Raw genomic sequence first — 21,777 nt, forward strand, 5'->3', positions numbered from 1 at the left:
TCTGTCTTTTTTGAACGACGCCGGCATAGATCGTCCTTCTTTCTGAATTTGGTGGCGGGTTTAAGATGTGCGTCTTTTTTATGTCAACTTTGGTTTTTGCTGTTCTGACCAGGGGTGTTTCCTCATAACGACAACGACGGTGACAATAACCCTGAGAAGAGTCTAGGTGGTTTTTTTTTATTTGTCCCAAAGGTGCTTTTTCACAAGGCAACTGGACTTTCTGGTTTGGCTTATTTTTGGTTTTTTTCCCAAAGAAAAACAAGGAAGTCCAATTCCATCTTTGGGACAACTGTGGACGACTGAGAAGCACCAGTTTTTTTTCTGGTTTTTCATCTTGCTGGTTTTTAATCCGGCCAGCCTGGAAATCCCATCCTACGCTGGCAGTCCTCGGCTTACGACCACAACGGAGCCCAAAATTCCTGTTGCTAAGCGGGCGAATTGTTAAGTGAGTTTTACTCCCTTTCACGATCTTTCTTGCTACAGTTACTAAGTGAATCACTGCACGGCTGCTAAATGAGCATGCCTTCTCCCATGGACTCGGCATATTAGAAGATCCCAAAAGAGGGAATCGGGTGATTCTGCAACTGACGTAAATATGAGTCAGTTGCCAAACGTCGGAATTTTGATCCCCTATCCATGAATTTTGGTGCTGCAGCGGTTGCTAAGTGTGAAAAACGGTTGTAAATTAATTTTTTTTTTCAGCACCGTGATAGCTTCCAACGTCCACTAAGACAGTGGTTCTCAACTGGGTCGGGACCCCATTTGGGGTCCAACGACCATTTCACGGGGGTCACTAAACAAGGCTGTCTGCCATTTTTCCCCCCTTTTCTTTGGCCACGCCCCTGGCACCCGGTGATGTATAAGTGGTTGGGGGTCACCACAACATGGGGAACTGTATTATGGGGTCGCGGCATTAGAAAGGTTGAGAACCACTGCACTAAGAGAATGATTGTAACTCAAGGAGCATTTGTAGTAGATGCTAAATTCAGGTGGAACAAAATTGCAAGAGACAAAACCAAAACAAGCAAAGTATAACAGTGGATGGAGCAGAAAGCTGCTCTCTCCCTAAAAACAGCCTTGCACGCCCATTCTGAAAGGGTGCAGTTTCACTTCCATTCCACCCTCCCAGCCGGCATTCGGTAGACAAAGAACGAAAAGCAAACGAAAACAAAACAAAAACCCTTGAGGTTCCTTTGGAATTTGCCTTTGGTTTGGAAGGAGATTTTCGAGGCCTGCAGAGAGTCCTTGCCAAATTCTACACCTGCCTGTAACAACAACTTCAGCAGTCCCGCAAGGACAAACGTGCCGCGCAGAATTCTTGCCGGCGGATCCCACTTCTGCCACCAATCTGGTGTGAACGAAAGCATCTTCCCTTGCGAATGCTGTGTCTAGCGCAGTGGTCCTCAACCTGTGGGTTGGGACCCCATTTGGGGTCGAATGACCATTTCCCGGGAGTCGCCAAACAACGCAGTCCGCCATTTTTTTCCCCCTTTTCTTTGGCTGTGCTACTCCCTTTTATTCGATTGGCTTTTGAAAGCCCATAGAAGAGACTCTCTTGAATAGAGTCTAATTCTATTGGCTTTCAAAAGCCAATAGGAATTGTCCAGGCTGTCTCTGTCCTGCTGAGCCCGCCAAAAGTCCCAGTCTGCAAACGGGGCTGCACCAGTTGAGTAGTCCTCGACTTACGACCGGTTGAGTAGTCCTCGACTTATGACCGGTTGGGGGTCACGGCGTTAAAAAGGTTGAGAACCACTGCTCTAGCGTGTTCCCTATAAAGTGTCAATCCACTTTATAGCTGAGGTCTGTGAAATGGAATTGGAGAGTCGCTCTCTTTCCGCGTGGTTGCTCACCGCCCCCCCCCCGATCGCACGAGAAACTAAGCGACATCTTGACCGAGGAGGGGGGGATCGTAAGAGAGTCTCCTAGGGTCCCGCTCAGCCTGGTCGGTGTTTTGCTACGGCAAGGCGGCCTGACCCGCCATCAAATGGGCTGCCAGGTTTTGTCTATGGTCTGGATGTGCTCCTTCGCTTTCATGCGCAGCGAAGCGATGCTGGAGTTCCGCTGCTCCAGGTCCTCCAAGGGATATTTGTCCACAAAAGTCGTGGCGCACTGGTAGGCCATAGGCGCCATGGGTTGCATGCTCTGCGGCAGGGTGGGGGGGTTATTGAGGAAGGCGTGGGCTGGGTAGGTGGGCTGGAGGGCCTGGCTGGGCCCCATCAGCCCCGTCAGACTGTGCACGGGGGTGGCGCTGGAGATGGGCGAGGTCAGCCACGGGTCTAAGGGGAGAGAGTTGCCGATCGGCCCCATGTTGGCTGCCATCGGGGGCCTGCTGAAGGACAGCACGGGGGTGTCATGAAGCTTCATGGCGGTGGCTTCCATCTTCTCCTGACGGCGCCATTTGGCGCGCCGATTCTGGAACCAAACCTGTGAAAAGAGTGCCCCCCCAAGAGGAATGAGAAAAGACATTTGCATATTCAGGGCTCTTCCCCACTTGGCTACTTTAAGACTTGTGGACTTCAATTCCCAGGATTCCCCAGCCAGAAGAATTGTGGACTTCTACCCCCAGAATTCCCCAGCCGGAAGAATTGTGGACTTCAACTCCCAGAATTCCCCAGCCGGAAGAATTGTGGACTTCTACTCCCAGAATTCCCCAGCTGGAAGAATTGTAGACTTCAACTCCCAGAATTCCCCAGCCAGAAGAATTGTGGACCAACTCCCAGAATTCCCCAGCCGGAAGAATTGTGGACTTCAACTCCCAGAATTCCCCAGCCGGAATTGTGGACTTCAACTCCCAGAATTCCCCAGCCAGAATTGTGGACTTCAACTCCCAGAATTCCCCAGCCAGAAGAATTGTGGGCTTCAACTCCCAGAATTCCCCAGCCGGAATTGTGGACTTCAACTCCCAGAATTCCCCAGCCGGAAGAATTGTGGACTTCAACTCCCAGAATTCCCTAGCCGGAAGAATTGTGGACTTCAACTCCCAGAATTCCCCAGCCGGAAGAATTGTGGACTTCAACTCCCAGAATTCCCCAGCCAGAATTGTGGACTTCAACTCCCAGAATTCCCCAGCCAGAAGAATTGTGTTCTTCAACTCCCAGAATTCCCTAGCTGGAATTGTGGACTTCAACTCCCAGAATTCCCCAGCCAGAAAAATTGTGGACTTCAACTCCTAGAATTCCCCAGCAGAATTGTGAACTTCAACTCCCAGAATTCCCCAGCCAGAAGAATTGTGGACTTCAACTCCCAGAATTTCCTGGCTGGCTGAAGAATTCTGGAAGTTGAAGTCCACAAGTCTTAAAATGGCTGAGGATGGAGACCCCTCACCTAGGGCAGACAGTAGGACCACTTGCTAATTCATCTCCTGAACATTTCCTGAAGAGAGTGTTTCTCAACCGGGAGAAGTCTAGCATGCGTGGACTTCAACTCCCAGAATTCCCTGGCCAGCTTGTGTCTGGTTCTGTTACAGGTAACCCTTGACCTATAACCTGTCTTTAGCGCCCGTTTGACATTGCAACGGCACTGAAATCGAAGTGACTTAAGGCCGTTTTCACATTTACGACCGTTGCCGCCTCCTTGTGGTCACGTGATCTACACTCAAGCACTTGGCAACTGACTCATATTTATGACGGTCCCGTGATCCCCTTTTACAACCTGCTGGCAAGCAAAGTCAATGGGGAAGCTGGATTCACTTAGCAACCATGTTATTAACTTAATAACTGTTATTAACGTAATAACTCTTGTTTCTTGCCAACAATGGGGCAACAATAAAATGGGGCGAAACTCACTTAACAACTATCTCACACAGAAATTCTGGGCTCAGTTATGGTCGTAGGTCAAGGACTACTGATATTGTTACTGAAGGGGTTTAGTTCACCAACCTTTTTTATTATGAATACCAAGAGTGGTAACCCACTTTTATAGTCACAGCTGCTTAGGTTTAGTAATTGGCTATATTTGAGGGAATCAAGCTCTTCTCCAAAGCGCCGGAAGGCCGGACAAAAAGCAACGGGTGGAAACTCATCAAGGAGAGAAGCAACTTGGAACTAAGGAGAAACTTCCTGACAGTGAGAACAATTAACCAGTGGAACTACCTGCCTCCAGAAGCGGTGAATGCTCCAACACTGGAGGTTTTTAAGAAGAGACTGGACAGCCATTTGTCCGAAATGGTGTAGGGTTTCCTGCCTGAGCAGGGAGTTGGGCTAGATGACCTCCAAGGTTCCTTCCAACTTTATTATTATATTATTATTGTTGTTGTTGTTGTTCCTCTCCTTTGCTTAGTTTTTAGTAATATTTATTTAAACAGTTTGTATGGTCATCCATCTCAAACCAATGACTTCCACTAATATTATAAAACCATAAGAAAGGCTGAGCGCCAAAGAATGGAGGCCTTTGAACTATGGTGCTGGAGAAGACTCCTGCGAGTTCCCTGGACTGCAAGGCGATCCAACTGGTCAGTCCTGGAGATCAACCCCGACTGCTCTTTAGAAGGCCAGATCCTGAAGTTGAAACTCAAATACTTTGGCCACCTCATGAGAAGGAAGGACTCCCTGGAGAAGGGCCTAATGCTGGGAAAGATGGAGGGCAATAGAAGAAGGGGACGACAGAGAATGAGATGGCTGGATGGAGTCACTGAAGCAGGAGGCGTGAGCTTAAATGGACTCCAGAAGATGGTAGAAGACAGGAAGACCTGGAGGAACATTGTCCATGGGGTCGCGATGGGTCAGACACGACTTCGCAATTAACAACAACAACAATATTATAAAACTGCTATGAGGCAGGCCGGCAGGCAAGAAAATAAGCAGAGCCAAGAAGGTGAATTTGGATATCCAGAATCTCTATCAGACACCCAGCTGGCTAGGGAATTGTGGGAAATAAAACCCACTTTTGGGGGGTGAGGGGGTGCCCTCCCATAGGAAAAACACAACTAATCAGGATCGAAAACAACCCAACCATAGGATGTGGTACGAACCATGGCTGGCTTGAGAATAGTTTGTTCTTATCTCACCTGATAGTTCTGTACTCATATTTCTGTTGATAGGTTGTTGTTAATTACTGTTAGATGCTAAGAGTCCCTTTGTTGAGACGAATAGCCGTAGAAAAATAAATAGTGTCATCTAGTCACTAAGCGGGCGACTGACTTTGTCAACTGCGAGGCAGGAGCACAGCCTTGCTGTAACTTACGTACAAAATTGTTTTTCGTGTCTCTGGAGAGTCTCCGTCATCCAGATCACGGTGGTCCCAAAAGTGATTTTTTTTCAGGACTGAAAAACTGGAATTTCTTGTTTTTCCTTGGAAGACGTTTCGCTTCTCATCCCAGAAGCTTCTTCAGCTCTGACTGGATGGTGGGGAAGGGAAGGATTTGTACTCCTTGCAGACAGTCGCTGAGGCCACCTGGAGGTTTATCTCTGTGTCCTCAGGGTCACCTCAGGGGTGCAAAGCGGTGTGGAGCCTTCTTGGAACTGTCGAAAGGATTGTGTTGTAGACTGCAGAGAGACATTGTCGTATCCCCCCTCCGTTTGTTGAGAGAGAGGGCTGTTCAATTTGGACCCAGATGCCCTCTTGGACCCCTCTCGCAAGCCAGCGGTCCTCTCTGTCCAAAATGTGGACTTTCCTGTCCTCGAAAGAGTGGATTTTGTCTTTCAAATGCAGACGGATGGCTGACTCTGCTCCTGGTGGGTTGGTTCTCCTCTGTTGTGCCAAGCGTTTGTGAAGTTGTCATCTTGTTTCCCCAATGCAGAGATCTGCCCACGGCTCCCTGCACTGTAGTGCACACGCCACGTTGCTCAGTTTGTGTCTGGGTGTTTCATCCCTGGGGTGGACCAGCTTCTGCCTTGGTGTATTCGTGGGTTTGAAGTGTGCACGTATGTTGTGTTGGCTGTTGAGCCCTGTCTCAGCAGAGGGGGAGGATACGACACCACCTATCTCCGTCCTTTCCGCAGTTCCAAGGGAGCTTCACACCCATTTGCACGACTTAGGTGAGGACACAGACAAACCTCCAAGTGGCCTCAACGACTCTCAAAGAGAGCACTAATGACCAGCTGTCTGCAAGGAGTGTAAATCCTTCCCTTCCCCACCATCCAGTCAGAGCTGAAGAAGCTTCTGGGATCAGAAGCGAAACGTCTTCAAAGGAAAAACAAGAAATTCAGTAGCCTCCTGAAAAAAAATCATCTTTGGGATTGTTCCTCGTCTGAATGCTCCCGATTGAGGAAAAACAACAATTTGTAGCTCACAGAAGTACGTTTCATGTTTCCTCTTTGACATTTTAGCATTTTAGATTTCCACGTGCAGGGAAGTTGGCTGCGAGGCTCGGCCCTAGACTAGGTGAGATCATACTCCTATAATCTTCCACCCAAATATTAAGTAGCCACAACTGGAACCAGAATTTTTCACTGCTAAGCAAAGCGATCGTGAAATGTCCTATTTACAACATTTTTTTTTTTTGCTAAGCGAACCTCACTGCAGTTGTTCAGTGAATCACACGGTCGTTAAACGAGTCCCCCTTCCCCTCATTTTACTTCGCTGGTCGATTGCGGGATCCCTGGGAGGCTGGGCAACCGTCAGAAGCGCATGGCGGTGGCCAAGGGAGCGAATTCGGATCCTGCCGTCGCGAGGGTGCTGCGACGGTCATAAGTCACCTTTTTTATTCCCCAGAGCCATTGCAGCTCGGAGCGGTCGTTAAAGAAACGGCCGTACGCCGAGGACGACCGGTGGCATCGTCTCAGCCTGGTGCGCCTGAAATAATGGGTCTAATCTTGGCTTGTTTCGTCGCCCTGCTTACCTGAACCCGAACCTCCGGCAGGTTGACCTTCATGGCCAGCTCCTCCCGGCTGTAGACGTCGGGGTAGTGGGACTTCTCAAAGGCCCTCTCCAACTCGTGGAGCTGGTAGGTGGTGAAGGTGGTCCGGTTGCGCCGGTGCTTCTTCTTGGACAGCTCCTCGTCCAGCGGTTCCGGCGTGCCGCTGGCCTCCTCCACGCTCCTCCGCAGCTCGCTCGGCTCCCCCTCCGGCTTGCTGAGGAACATGCTGGAGCTTGGAAAGGAGAGAGAGAGAGAGGGAGAGCGGGGCAGTCAGTGCTCAGAGAGAAGGAAGTGGGATCGGTAAGCCGGCCAGCCGGCCTGGTGTGACGCTGCCGTGGGAGAGGCCGACACCATTGGAGGCTGCGGGATGGGCTGGATTCCTGCTGTCCTACTCAGAGCTCCTTCAGCCTCCGGTCCTTAAATTGTGGGCACTCCATCCCTGGAGGTTTTTAAGAAGAGACCTGTCTGAGATGGCGTAGGTTCTCCTGCTTGAGCACGGGGCTGGACTAGATCGGGGCTTTTCAACCTTTTCACCCACTGTACCACTTTTAGGATATGGCAACATCCGAGGACCACCCGTCGCCTAGCAAGGGGTCAAAAACGTGATGACCCCCCCCCAAAAAAGTGATAAAGTACAGGTAGTCCTCGACTTACAACAGTTCGCTTAGTGACTGTTCGAAGTTACAATGGCACTGAAAAAAGTGTCCCCCAAGCCACAGCTGAGCAAGACACCTGCCTGCCCGCCTGGTGGTGCACTTCCTCCTGTCCGAGGTTGTCATTGTTGTGAGCGTTTCTGTTGAGGATTGACAGTGGGGGTGGTGGGTGTTTGTTTTTTATTCCCCCCGTCTGCTGGGTGGTTGCAGCAGGTTTTGGTCACTCCACATGACCCTGGGACACTGTGACCGTCCTAAATATGAATCGGTTGCCAAGCCTCTGAATGTAAATCACAAGACCCTGGAGAGGCTGCAACATTCCAGCTGATCGGCGCTTCTTCTGAGCTCCAGCTGAAGCCTGGCGCTGATCCTGGCGCTTCCGCTGAGCCCTGACAGCCCTGAAGAAGCGCTGATCCTGCGCTTCCGCTGAGCCCTGACAGCCCTGCAGCTCCAGCCGTCTCTCGCTCAGGCTTGTGCGGTGCTGCCACCGGTTCAGCTCGTTCCCCTCCCCTGCTACCACTTTTCTAGGATGCTCGCATACCACCTGCCAGGGGCCAATGGACCACAGGTGGTAGCCGTACCACTGGTTGAAAAGCCCTGGACTAGATGACCTCCAAGGTCCCTTCCACCTCTATTCTGTTCTGTTCTGTTCTGTTAATTGAATTTGGCTACATGACCATTGCCCAGAGTCACCTTATTACGGTACTATTAGGGGGCTGCCACAAAAAGGAGGGGGCCAACTTATTCTCCAAAGCACCAGAAGGCAGGAGAAGAAAGAACGGATGGAAACGGATCAAGGAGAGAAGCAACCTGGAACTAAGGAGAAATTTCCCGACAGTGAGGACTATTAACCAGTGGAACAGCTTGCCGCCAGAAGTTGTAGGTGCCCCATCACTGGAGGTTTTCCAGAAGAGACTGTCTGAAATGGTAGAGGGTCTCCTGCTTGAGCAGGGGGTCAGACTAGATGACCTCCAAGGTCCTTCCATCTCTGTCATTCTGGTAATTAATCAGAGGAATGACATGAAGTTGTGGGCGCTCTGTCACTGGAGGCTTTTAAGAAGGGACTGGACAGTCAGCTGTCTGAAATGGCGTAGGGTCTCCTGCCTGAGCAGGGGCTGGACTAGACGACCTCCAAGGTCCCTTCCAGTTCTGTTATTATTCATATTTCTGATTTTATTTTATTTTATTTTTTTTGGTCATGAAAAACAATCCTTGGGGAATTTGTGCTTTTCTGAGCGTTAACAAAAGGAGGACAAATAAAGGGTGCGAAGAAACGGACATTTGGCTGGAATATTAGAAGAGACTCGTATGGAATGTGGGTTTACACATACTGCTGCGACATTTAGCCACAGCTTGTTGACCTGGGGGCTTGTTATCTTTTTTTCTGCTTTTATTTCTTTCTTGAGGATCAGCATTATTCTGATTTGGGATAAAGTTCCTAGCTTTGAACTTATAGGCTCAACTTTTCTCAAGCTTGGCGGCCTGAGGATGCCTGGACTTCAACTCCCAGAATTCCCCAGTCCCCATGGATGCCTGGACTTCAACTCCCAGAATTCCCCATGGCTGGCTGGGGAATTCTGGGAGTTGAAGTCCACGCATCTTCAAGTTGGCAAGGCTGAGAAACAGCAGCCCCGGTTAATTTTGCAAGCAAGGGGATACTGGAGTAATTCCAATCCAGCTTTTACGCACATATGGGAGGAGGACGCTGAACGGAGCCTCCATATTTAGTAACAGTCTACCTCTGAACGTCAGCTTTTGGATACGCTGCTGCTGGTTTGGGGTTCCCAAAAGTCCTTTGGCTGCTGGAGGAGTCAGAAAAGTCAAGATAAAGTCCCCACGGCATCTTGCGGTCAGATCCCCACCTGCTTTTCAATTGTCTGGCTGCCATCTTGACTTTTTTGACCCCATCTGGGTAGGAAAACTGCTTTTGAACTGTTGGATTCCCCACTTTCCGAATCCACAGCCCTGAGAAGTGCAGGACTCCAAGCCCTAGATCAGTGGTTCTCAACCTTTTTAATGCCGTGACCCCCAACCGGTTGTAAGTCGAGGACTACTCAACCGGTCGTAAGTCGAGGACTACTCAACTGGTGCAGCATCTTTTGCAGAATGTGACTTTTGGCGGGCTGAGCAGGGCAGAGACAGCCTGGACCATTCCTATTGGCTTTGGAAAGCCAATAGAATTAGACTCTATTCAAGAGAGTCTATTCTACTGGCTTTCAAAAGCCAATCGAATAAAAGGGAATAGCACAGCTAAGGAAAAGGGGGGAAAAAATGGCGGACTGCGTTGTTTGGCGACCCCCGTGAAATGGTCCTTTGACCCCAAATGGGGTCCCGACCCACAGGTTGAGAACCACTGCCCTAGAGGAATTCTGGGAGTTGAAGTCCAGCACGTCTTGGGGTTTCTGGGGTGGGGTATTTCTCCAGGGACACCCCCCCCCCTTTGTTTTTGCTAAGCCCTTTTATCCAGAGATTGTTCCTCCTTCCCCCCCCCCCCAGCTAGTCTGACCTGGATTAGCAAATGTTCTTCTTTCTTCTTCCTTTTGTTTTTTTTTAATCTGCTGGGAGCTAGCCGAAATCTTTAAATAAAACAGCCACCGAAAAGACATAATCCCTTAGGAATTTGTGCAGGGAGAAAGGTGATCTGTTCTTTGCTAAGAAAAAAGAGCATCCTTGGATCTGCAAAATTCGCAAACCTGTTTTCGGAAAAAAAAATAGGGGTGCCTTTTCTCCCCTGGTTCAAGGCTGGGGGTGTGTGAGGTTGTTTCCCCCCCCCCCCAAAAAAAATCTTGAGTTGCAAAACTCCAAATTCCTCTAGGAGGCAGCACAGGGGAGCTTTGCAGCAGCGTTTGCTGCCCTCTGCTGGTCCCTCAAGGATTTGCATTCCTGATCAGCTCCAACTGTGTTTCTCAAAAACGGTTGAACTTCAACTCCCAGAATTCCCCCAGCTAGCCATTAAAAGCTTGAGAAAGAGCGGGATAAAGGATGGAAAGTACAGATGGTCCTCGACTTAACGGCCGTAAAGGGATGGCTGTAAAGCAGAACGTCATGGGACTGGGCCCGATTTTATGATCCTTTTCTGCAGGGGTTGTTGAATGAACCGGTTCTTCGTTGAAAGGGCATGTGTGCCGAAACCCAGAAGCGAACCCTGGTTTTGGGTAAAAACATCGTAAATTAGGGGTCAGGGGAGCGAGAGATTCTGCAAACGGTGGTAAAGGAGGGCTGGTTGCGGGACTTTATTTGGGGCACTTTAAAGAAACTTTGGAACTGAGTTGTAAGTACTTTTTCGGGGGACGTGTCCATGGCAACTACGAATGGTCACTAAATGAGTCATCCTAATCCGAGGGCTACTTGTATTTAGATTCCAGATGACTTTGCAGAATGGGTCCACTGGTTACATTTCTTTCAGATATGGTAGGATGGAGTCCCTAGGAAGGGATACATACAGATATAAAATGTTATTTATAAATAGAAGATAGATAGATAGATAGATAGATAGATAGATAGATAGATAGAAAGATAGATAGATAGATAGATATAGATGAGAGAGACACACACACAGAGAGAGACAGACAGAGACAGTCAGTCTGTCTCTGAGAGAGGGACATAGATAGATAGATGATAGATTAGAATAGAGAACAGAATACAGAATAGAGTAGAACGAATAGAATATAACAGAACAGAATAAGAAACAACAGAACAGAATAGAACAGAAATATTGGAATTCAATATAGCGCAGACACAAGTAATACTACATAATTAAATCAGTGCCTTAGATCAGTGGTTCTTAACCTGGGCGATATTGCCCCCCAGGGGGCGATTTCATTTTTCAGGGGGGCAATGGAACGAAAAGGGGGCGAAAAGGGGGCGATGGAGCGAGAAGTTTGGGGACACTTTTGAGACTTTTTCGTACAGTGAACCGCTGTATATCTGTCGTACAAAAACATCAGATCGCTCGCTATTAGTGGATTGAATTGTGTTTTCAAATGTTCCTCCAGCTAGCTTCAGTACAGAACGCCGTACATATGTGAAGACGCATTGCTTATCTTCATGTGTGTTGCGCAGCAGCCTCTACCCATACAGTGGCACGCCATTGGCCAGAATATGGGAGATATGGGAAAAAGACTGGAAATAAATGATTTGCATCGATATATCCTGATGACAATTTTAAAGAAAACAAAAAAAGTGTTTGCATAAATTGAAGAATTATTTCCTATGATTGAGAGGTTATGTTGGGGGAGGGGGGCGATGACAACTTCCTCATTGGCTCAAGGGGGCAATTCGTTCAAAAAGGTTAAGAACCACTGCCTTAGACTTTAAAAGGGCTGATTTTAACAATTTTAGATAGAGAGCTTGGGAAGGATTCCATGGATGAAAATCCTAAAGGGGAAAACAAGCCAAGTAGCTTGGGAAACTCTAAAAAACATGATCATAAAAGCCCAGTCCAACACAATACCACTAAAAAAGAAAAACAAGAAATTCAAGAACAAAACCAACATGGTTGCACAAAGATCTCTCTGATAAACTGAAAGACCAAAAGGAATAAATACAAAAGTTGGAAAGAGGGACACGTAACTAAGGCAGAGTATCAGCAGATAGCCCGAATCTGCAAAGATGAAGCCAGGAAAGCAAAGTTCTCAAAATGAACAAAGACTTGCAACCCAGGTCAAAGATAATAATAATAAAAAGTTACTTTCAACACATAAAAAAAAAAGTCAAGGAAACAGTCGGTCTGCCAATGGGAGATGATGGCAAGGAAGTAACAGACAGCAGAGAGAGAAAGCAGTTTCAAACTTCCCGGCCTCTGGATAGATGACCTAACTTTGAGAAAGATACAGACCATCTATAGGCTTGAGAAAGGGTTTTTCCCCCCAGATATAGATGCACATATAGATATATAGATATAAATTAGCAATTGCATCAGGCATACAATGTTGGTGGAAAGATTGAAAATGTGAAGCCTGAAACTTTAGCAGCTATGTGCCTTTGTGTTTCAATTTGCCTTTAGAAAAAGGGGGTGGGATGCATTACTTTCAAGTCAGTAGATGGAGACATGAAGCTTCTTCCATTCAGCTGCAGACTGAGGGAGCCTGAAGCCTTGTCAAGGACCCTAGAACAGGTGTGGATTTGAAGCAGACGGTTCCCATAACAAAGTGGAGCGTTAATATAGATTACGTATGACGTTGGGAGTTTGGCTGGGAAAACTATTGTTTAAGTCTATGAACTGGGGACCTCAGAGTTAGTTTTGCTTTGACAGAACCACGCCGTGTATTCAATAAACTTTTAAGATTTTCGGAAACTGAATAAATCTGAAGTTTTATTTGGATTCTCGAGCTGGCTGGTGACAGGAGAGCTGAAAGATCAGGAGGGAAACTCATCAGCCCTATTGATTAAAAGCATCAGCCAACCCCCCCACCCCAGCAGAACTGGCCAGAGCAGGGAAGCCCCCCCCCATATGTCAAGACCTCCAACTCTTCTCTTACCCCAACCTTCAGCATTCTCAGCAAAATAACAGAAATGTGATTTAACCGCCACCCCCCTCTAAAAAGGAGTGCACTATTTGGGCACTGTAAATTGTGGAGAGAGGGAAGGAATGGAGTCACCTGGATGAGGGCAGGAAAGGGCTGGCCGGCCAGAAGGCCGAAAGTGAGCATCTCTCCATGGCACCGTTTGACAAGAGGCCCTTCTCGCTTCATCCGCAAGGCAGACTCCGGGTTTAACCTGGAGTTTAGTTTTTGGTTTTTAGGATGCAAAGTGCCTTTTCTGAGTCCGTCCAGGTCAAATTAAGAAGCAAATAAACATTGATTTAGAATTTGATCTGAAAAGACCGCAAGGCTCTGTCAGAATCCAATTATATTTCATCTTTAAATTATCAAATATAGAAACTCCCAATTCTGCCTTCTCTGGATTCTGCCATAAGAGGGAGAGAAGGGGGAGAACAAAGGGGCTTTATGGCCCTCACTTCCTTCTTTACACTTCAAAGAGCGGAATGCTGAATGTGTGTTTATTGTAACCTCGAAGCGTTAGCATACCAAAGGAGGGTATTTGCCTTTCATGTAGTTATCTGAAGTCCCCATCCAGACGGAAGAAAGAAGAAAGGGGGTGGAATTGTGATACTTGAAACTATCACTGGAAGGGGGGTTGATTGGGTGGGACTACTGGGGAACCCCTTAAAACCTTGAATGGGAGAGCTTGAACCCCAAGTCCTGTCTAGCATGCCTGCAACCATTTTCTCTTAATAAAGGATTCCTGTTGGAAGAATTATTCCAAGAGTTCTGTCTTCTTAAGATGCAAAGTGGGGTGGGTCCTTACAGGCTCCTGGTTATGAATTTTCTCTCTTGTGTTCTGCTTTGCAGAACCCGTCTGGAAAGGGTGAAAAAAAATTCAAGACGGCGTTTGCCACTGTGCATTGGAAGCCCTGCCTACATTTTTTCAAAAATATTTTTTTAAAACCATTCCTTAATATTTTTTTTTAAACCACCTGACAGTCAAAGCTGCCCTCTGGGCAGTTTGCATTAAAAACAAATGCACGAAAAACATAATGTGAAGAAAACACAAAATAAAGACACCATATCAACTAAGCAGCTGCAAGGCACTCATTCAGAAACTAAAAACATTGCGAATTAAAGTACCATCCAAACCTTGTTCAAAAGCCTGGAAAATGGCAGTCAAATGATGCCGGCACAGGGGGACAGCTGGGCCCAGGGTGGGCCTCCAATCACAGTCACAATCGTCAACGCTGATTGTGTTGATGCACACAATGTCCCCACACCTTGTGGACATGCAACATCTGGAGAACTCTATAAACGTTATCCATTACCCCATCTGAGGCCGGCCGACGGAAGGGCTTAAAAGGAAAGACTCTTAAGAGAACGATTTGGAGATGTGGCAATAACGATGCGACATATTTTCATACTTGGTGGAATTGTAAAAAGGTAAAGGCATTTTGGATTATGATTTGGTGGAACATTCAAAAGATTTTTAGAAGGAAGATAAAGTTTACTCCTCAACTATTTTTGTTGGGTATTTTTGTGGACTTAAATGATAAAGAAACTATTTTGATGCTGAATTTATTAACTGCTGCAAGGTTATTAATAGGTTAATACTGGAAGAAAGATTCTTTGCCTACTTTAGAAGAATGGGTATTTAAAGTATCTAGTTTTGCAGAAATGGCAAAAATTTCTGCTTATTTAAAGGATCATACACAAGAAAGATATATTATTGTATGGAGAAGATGGATAGATTATATTCAGAAGAAGTATGGAACTAAAAAGTTTCATTTATTTTATGAATGAATATTATAGTAAATATTATAGAGAATTGTCTTATAGGTTATTGGAGTTAAAGGTTAAGTATGATATTTTCTTTTTTTTCTTTTTTCTTTTTTTCCTCTTTTTTCTTATTATTATAAATTTTCTTATTATTAACCCTGTATTCTGCTCTGGGAAGTGAAGGGAGGGGGGTTGGGGGTGGGAGAGCGGGAATGTGGGGGGGGGGTAAGTGTAAAATAAGAGAACGATTTGAAACTGAGGTGCAGCATTTGAACCCAGGGCCCCCTGGCGCCTCCTCCCTCTCTCTTATGCCACTGTTGAAGTTGCTTCTCCTGAGAGATGCTGAGAAATGCATATCCGAAATGAAAAGGGCACCATGCAGTAATCTTCTGCCAGGTGGAGCGTTGGCCCACCAAGCCTGAAGGGGGCGACCTTGGGGGCTTTTGCCCCACGTTTCCGGATCATCCTGTTTTCTAGTCATCTAGGATAGTGGTTCTCAACCTTTCTAATGCCACGACCCCATAATACAGTTCCCCATGTTGTGGTGACCCCCTAACCACTTATACATCACCGGGTGCCAGGGGCGTGGCCAAAGAAAAGGGGGGGAAATGGCAGACAGCCTTGTTTGGCGACCCCCGTGAAATGGTCGTTCGACCCCAAATGAGGTCCCGACCCACAGGTTGAGAACCACTGCTCTAGGAGCAGTGGGGCACTCAGTTCATCCCTGACCTGGCAAAACACAAAAGACCCTCGGCCCTTCGTGGCAGGCCAGGTCAGGCCACAGACAATGCAAGGACTACTGGACTTCTGCTTTACTGCTGCAAAATGTATTTATTTGTATCCCACCTTTAGGAACGGTTGCTAGAATTGGGTATGTCTAATTTAATGAAGAGAAGGACAAGGGGGGACATGATAGCAGTCTTCCAATATCTCAGGGGCTGCCCCAAAGAAGAGGGAGTCAAGCTATTCTCCAAAGCGCCTGAGGGCAGGACAAGAAGCAACAGGTGGAAACTCATCAAGGAGAGAAGCAACCTGGAACTAAGGAGAAACTTCCTGTCAGTCAGAACAATTAACCAGTGGAACAACCTGCCTCCAGAAGCAGTGAATGCTCCAACACTGGAAATTTTTAAGAAGAGACTGGACAGCCATTTGTCCGAAATGCTGTAGGGTTTCCTGCCTGAGCAGGGGGTTGGACTAGATGACCTCCAAGGTCCCTTCCAACTTTACTACTACTACTACTACTACTACTACTACTACTACTACTATTATTATATTATTATTATTATTTATGAATTTGGCAAATAACACAACCTATCCAACACAGTTTCTTCCTCCTCTTTTCCCCACAACAAACCTGTGAGGTGGGCAGGGCTGAGAGGGACTGGCCCAAACTCACCCAACTGACTTTCCTGCCTAAGGCGGGACTAGAACTCACCGTCTCCTGGTGACTGGTCCAGTCACCTACCTGGCTTTGATGGCTAAAGTGGGACTAGAACTCACCATCTCCTGGTGATTGGCCCAAAGTCACCCAGCTGGCTTTCGTGGATAAGGTGGGACTAGAACTCACCGTCTCCTGGTGATTGACCCAAAGTCATCCAGCCGCCTTTCATGAAGAAAGCAGGACTAGAACTCACCGTCTCCTGGTGATTGACCCAAAGTCACCCAGTTGACTTTCATAAAGGTAGGACTAGAACTCACCACCTCCTCATGTTTGGCCTACAGTCACCAGCTGGCTTTCATTTCTAAATCTACAACTCACTGTCACCTGGTGTGGTCTCAAAATCACCCAGCCAGCTTTCACGTCCAAGGTGGGCCTAGAACTCCCAGTCTCCCGGTTTTAACTTGGTGCCTTAACCACTAGACCAGGGGTAGGCAACCTTGGCTCTTTTATGACTCGTGGACTTCAACTCCCAGAATTCTTGAGCCAGCCATGCTGAGGGGAAAGGGAGAGGTTTCCAAGCTGAGCCAGGCTGGCTCAAGAATTCTGGGAGTTGAAGTCCACGAGCCATGAGGGGGCCATAGTTCCCCCAGGCTGGCTCAGGAATTCTGGGAGCTGAAGTCCACAAGTCATGAGGGGGCCATAGTTCCACCATGCTGGCTCAGGAATTCTGGGAGCTGAAGTCCACGAGTCATGAGGGGGCCATAGTTCCCCCATGCTGGCTGAGGAATTCTGGGAGCTGAAGTCCATGAGTCATGAGGGGGCCATAGTTCCACCATGCTGGCTCAGGAATTCCGGGAGTTGAAGTCCACGAGTCATGAAGGGGCCATAGTTCCCCCATGCTGGCTCAGGAATTCTGGGAGTTGAAGTCCATGAGTCATGAGCAGCCTAGGCCTAGGCCAGAGGTACGCCACCTTGGCACTTTTATGACTCGTGGACTTCAACTCCCAGAATTCCTGAGCCAGCATGGCTCAGCTTGGAAACCTCTCCCTTTCCCCTCAGCATGGCTGGCTCAGGAATTCTGGGAGTTGAAGTCCACGAGTCATAAAAGAGCCAAGGTTGCTTACCCCTGCACTAGACCAATCTTCCTCTTCCAGGGTTGGGAAGGGTCTTCATTTCTCAGTGGCGTCCTTATCTCGTAACGGTTCTGCCAACAATTCTCGGAAAAGATGAATTTTTGGCAGCAGCCACGCTGATTCCAGAGAATACGGATTTCGGACAATGGCAGCGCTTTCCCCGAGGGGTCTGGGGTGCAAAGTGTCCACCTCCTCCCTCCTGCCGGCAGGACCCTCCTGATTTAATAATAATAATGATAAAGTTGGAAGGGACCTTGGAGGTCATCTAGTCCAACCCCCTGCTCAGGCAGGAAACCCTACACCATTTCGGACAATCACTGCCCCTTTTTTTTAACCCCTTATTAGGAGACTTGTTCTACCACAGCCACAACGGTGGACAATGCAACCCACACTGCAGACACATTTCCGAAACAGCCTGAGAATCGCTGCGGGCGGGAGAAAAATGGGGCGAGGGGGGTGGAGAGACGCCTGGTTCAGCTTCTCTATAAACAGAGGAGATGTTTTTGCTTTGGTGCCTTGGAAAAGCAGCCTGTGGGTTCTAGTGAGTACCTTGACTGTGGGATAAAACTCACGGAAGACCCAATGAGGATTTTACTCTCCCCCAGGACTGAGATGGGGGGGGAAATGCATCTAAGAATTAATAATAATAATAATAATAATAATAATAATAACTGGAGGTAGCAGAATAGAAGAGAAAGAACTGGAGAAGATAACAAAATACAAAGACCTACAAATAGAAATAGAAAGACTGTGGCAAAAGTAAGCAAGGGTAGTACCAATGGTCATAGGCTCCTTGGGTGCAATCCCAAAACAACTGGAGCACCACTTGAACACCATTGGCATTGACAAATTTGCTATTAGCCAATTGCAAAAGCGGCCTTACTAGGAACTGCTTCCATCCTGCGACCATACCTGTAATACCATCAAACATCCACATCTGCCTATCCCAGGTCCTGGGTAAGGACTCGATAGGTAGACAAAATGCCAAATCCAGTCTGAACATCTGGCTGACTGTGCGATGATCCGATAATAATAATAATAATAATAATAATAATAATAATAATAATAATAATAATAATAATAATAAAGGGACCTTGGAGGTCATCAAGTCCAACCCCTTGCTCAGGCAGGTAACCCTATACTGTTTTGGACAAATGGCTGTCCAGTTTTTTCTTAAAAACTTCCAGTGTTGGAGCAGTCGGCGCTTCTGGAGGCAGGTGGTTCCACTGGTTAATTGTTCTGACTGTCAGGAAGTTTCTCCTTAGTTCTAGGTTGCTTCCCTCCTTGATTAGTTTTCATCCGTTGCTTCTTGTCCTGCCTTCAGGCGCTTTGGAGAATAGTTTGACTCCCTCTTCTTTGGGGCAGCCCCTGAGATACTGGAACACTGCTATCATGTCCCCCCTCGTCCTTCTCTTCCTTAAACTAGGCATACCCAATTCCAGCAGCCTTTCCTTAGATGTTTTAACCTCCAGTCCCCTGATCATCTTGGTTGCTCTTCTCTGTACTCTGTACTCTTAACAGAATAAACGGAGTTGGAAGGGACCTTGGAGGTCTTCTAATCCAACCCCCTGCTCAGGCAGGAGACCCCATTAATGTACTCCAATTAATTCTCATTTGATCATGTTCTAGGTGAAGATCGGACTCCCTGCTCTTAAGCCGAGTTTTCCTTTGTGGGAGGAAGCTGTTAAAAAATTTCTTAATATCTACTTGATGTAAGTAAGTAACAGGGTCTCAAGAAATGCAATTAAAGTACAATTCCTTGTTGTGTTCCACAAGCATTTTCTTGACTAGCACTGGTGATGTTCCCTAGTTTGGGTCATGAAACGTCTGCAAGAAAACAAGCAAGCTCAGAGAGCATCAGGGACCCCACAGTCCTGCTCCTTCTCCCTAGCACTGATAATGTTAACTAGTTGGGTCATGAAATGTCTGCAGGAAAACCACCAAGCTCAGAGAGCACCCGGGACTGCAAATATTCTCCTTTATGGAAACATTTTCTTACATTTTCTTGACTCTTAGGCTGTTGAGGTCATCCAACCCGACCCCTTTCTCAATCCAAGAACTGCAAATCAAAACATCTTACATCTAGGATTGGCTTCAAGACATCCAGCCAGTTTGCTCTAGGGAAATTTCTTCCTTAACATCCTGGCAGAATTTTGCAACTTAAATCCACAATTCGAAATCCTGAACCGGGCAATAATACAGAACGATTCTTTCCCTTCTTTCCCCAACATTTTTCCTTCTCTCATGAGGTGCGGGGGGGGGGGGGAACTGACCCTGACACCCTGCAAGTGAAATCTTTAAAAAGCCTGGGGAGGGACACACACACACACAAACACACACACACACAAAATACCAGCCCAAACCTGCTGAGCAGGAAGCCAAGTGTATGTCTGTATATCTGCCACATCTGCCACATTCAAGGTGCAGCTTCTTGACCGTTGCAATCTGAGCGAAATTGTAAGCGGATGGCAAAAATAATTTAAAACACCCCCCCAGTGGGTTGTTGCTGCTGATTAATAACAACCGCAACGACAGTAACAATAAGAAAGCGTCCTCTCTAAGCCAAGGCCGGCTTACGTATAGCTCCACCGGTTGATATATTCTTATCTCCTTGTTTTTTAATTGTGGGAAAGGGTTGACCACAGGGGATGCCGTTCTCCCTCGCTGTGGCTGTTTTGCTTTTTTAAGCAAAATTCCACTTGGGTTTTTGAATTTTACCAGTTTGGCAGGCAACCCCCCACCCCACCCCAAGGCCGGTTCCTTCCAAACCATACTTTCTTGGGTATCCCAAGAACAGGTCAAACCCTAGCGTATGTAGCTTATGTATTATGTAGCTTACGCATTTTCGCCATGGCGCCCGCTGGGTTAAAATATCGAAATTGTCCTAAAACTGGGACACTGCACCCAAATGCGTTTGCCCAAGGGAGGGGGCCGGCTAGCTAAATTAGAAAAAGCTCCCCCCTCCCCAATACATGCTGGGGTGTTCAAGCAGAACCAAAAGAAAAAAGAAAAGCGGGGGGGGGGGGAGGAAGCAGATTTTTCCCCCCCTGACTTGTAAGGGGTGAGATTTCTTTTCTGAGAAAATTGGATGGAGACGGGGTCTGCATTTCTCTGTGCTTGGAATCCTTTGGAAAGGGGGGGGGCGCAGGAAAGTAGCCCCAACTGTTGACAGGAGGGAATATAACATGAGAATAGAATAGAATAGAATAGAATAGAATAGAATAGAAGAGAAGAGAAGAGAAGAGAAGAGAAGAGAAGAGAAGAGAAGAGAATAATAATAATAGAATAGAATAGAATAGAATAGAATAGAATAGAATAGAATAGAAAATAATAATAATAATAGAATAGAATAGAATAGAAAATAATAATAATAATAGAATAGAATAGAAAATAATAATAATAATAGAATAGAATAGAATAATAGAATAGAATAGAATAGAATAATAATAGAATAGAATAGAATAGAATAGAATAGAATAGAATAGAATAGAATAGAATAGAATAGAATAGAATAGAATAACAGAGCTGGAAGGGACCATGGAGGTCTTCTAGTCCAGCCCCCTGCTCAGGTGGGAAATTTCAGACAAATCTCTTCTTTAAAACTTCCAGTTTTTAAGGGGACCCTTGCCTATCAAGGGGGCCTCTGAGCCCTATTAAACTGCTCCCCCCTCTTTTTTTCCCCCAGCATCTGACCCGGGACTCCACGGGACGTCTGAACAAAACTCTCTGCCGGAGACGAACCAACTTTTCCCGAATCAGCATCCCCCCCCCGTGGGAAACCGGGAATCCCCGCAGGCCAGCGTGGGGGGGGGGTATCTTCCCAAAGGGGCATCTTTTGCCAAAGCCGAAGGGGGGGGGCAAGCCAAGCCAATCCCAGCTACAGAGGCAAGCCTAACCACGATTACCTGGCTGGAGCACCTGGGCAGGTGGAACTTTTATATATATACAGTATATATATATATATATATTTGCGCACAAGTCTCTCTGCAGGGTCTCCCAGCCGGCTGGGCGCCCCCGAGGCTGCTTCGGATCTCGGAGCTGTCCGCGGACCTCGCAGATTGCCAACGAGTCGCGGGATTAAGTCGGGCTGATTAATTGGCGGCCTTCCCCTTTAAGAGTGATTGACAGCCACCGTGCCGGGCAAAGTAATTGCTCTAAATGAGCCTCTTTCCTCCCCCCCCCCCTTCTCCCTGTTCAGTAGCCAGCAGAAGGTCCGGGCTGGGGTGGGTTGTGGGGTGGGGTGGTCCCTTCCCCTGCCTCCCACCCACCCCCCAACTGTCTCCTCCTGCACAAAAGAGTCTTCCCTTGTAATCCCCTCATTATAGAAAAAAGAAGAATTAGAAACAGAAGGAATTGGGGAGGGGAGGGTCAAGCTGGAACAATGGCCTTTGTCCTTGGGCAGGCGAGGGGGGGGGCGAGAGGCGAGGGAAGGGGGGGTCTGGAGGTTTGCTTGGGGGGCTGGCTTGGCAAAGCTGTGCAGCTGGAGAGCTGGTATGTGTGTGTGTATGGGGTCCCATCCGGGGGGGGGGTTGCGGTGGAATGCAAA

At 47.3% G+C, this 21,777-nt stretch overlaps 1 protein-coding gene across 2 annotated transcripts; it reads right to left on the reverse strand.

The window, feature by feature from the left end:
- Window positions 1-1,655: 1,655 nt before the first annotated feature.
- On the reverse strand, window positions 1,656-21,270 carry LOC120299599 (retinal homeobox protein Rx1-like). Of its 2 annotated transcripts, XM_039324556.1 has the most exons (3): window positions 21,137-21,270; window positions 6,779-7,028; window positions 1,656-2,424 (listed from the first exon to the last, which is right to left on the reverse strand). In XM_039324556.1, exons 2-3 carry the CDS (start codon window positions 7,019-7,021, stop codon window positions 1,981-1,983), a joined length of 687 nt encoding a protein of 228 aa, XP_039180490.1. In that variant the 5' UTR covers window positions 7,022-7,028; window positions 21,137-21,270; the 3' UTR covers window positions 1,656-1,980. The 2 variants fall into 2 exon arrangements, with proteins under 2 accessions (XP_039180490.1, XP_039180491.1); XM_039324557.1 differs by lacking the exon at window positions 21,137-21,270 and having other exon boundaries at window positions 6,779-7,313.
- Window positions 21,271-21,777: the final 507 nt, after the last annotated feature.

The sequence above is a fragment of the Crotalus tigris genome, unplaced genomic scaffold (assembly GCF_016545835.1).
Source record: "Crotalus tigris isolate CLP2741 ecotype Arizona unplaced genomic scaffold, ASM1654583v1 scf7180000024302.2721777, whole genome shotgun sequence".
Lineage (NCBI taxonomy): Eukaryota > Metazoa > Chordata > Lepidosauria > Squamata > Viperidae > Crotalus > Crotalus tigris.

Excerpts from the sequence above, each read along its gene's own strand:
- LOC120299599 (XM_039324556.1), bottom strand. The coding sequence starts at position 7,021 with ATGTTCCTCAGCAAGCCGGAGGGGGAGCCGAGCGAGCTGCGGAGGAGC. Across the intron at positions 2,425-6,778 it reads TGCCGGAGGTTCGGGTTCAG|GTTTGGTTCCAGAATCGGCG; the intron begins GTAAGCAGGGCG and ends CTCTTTTCACAG.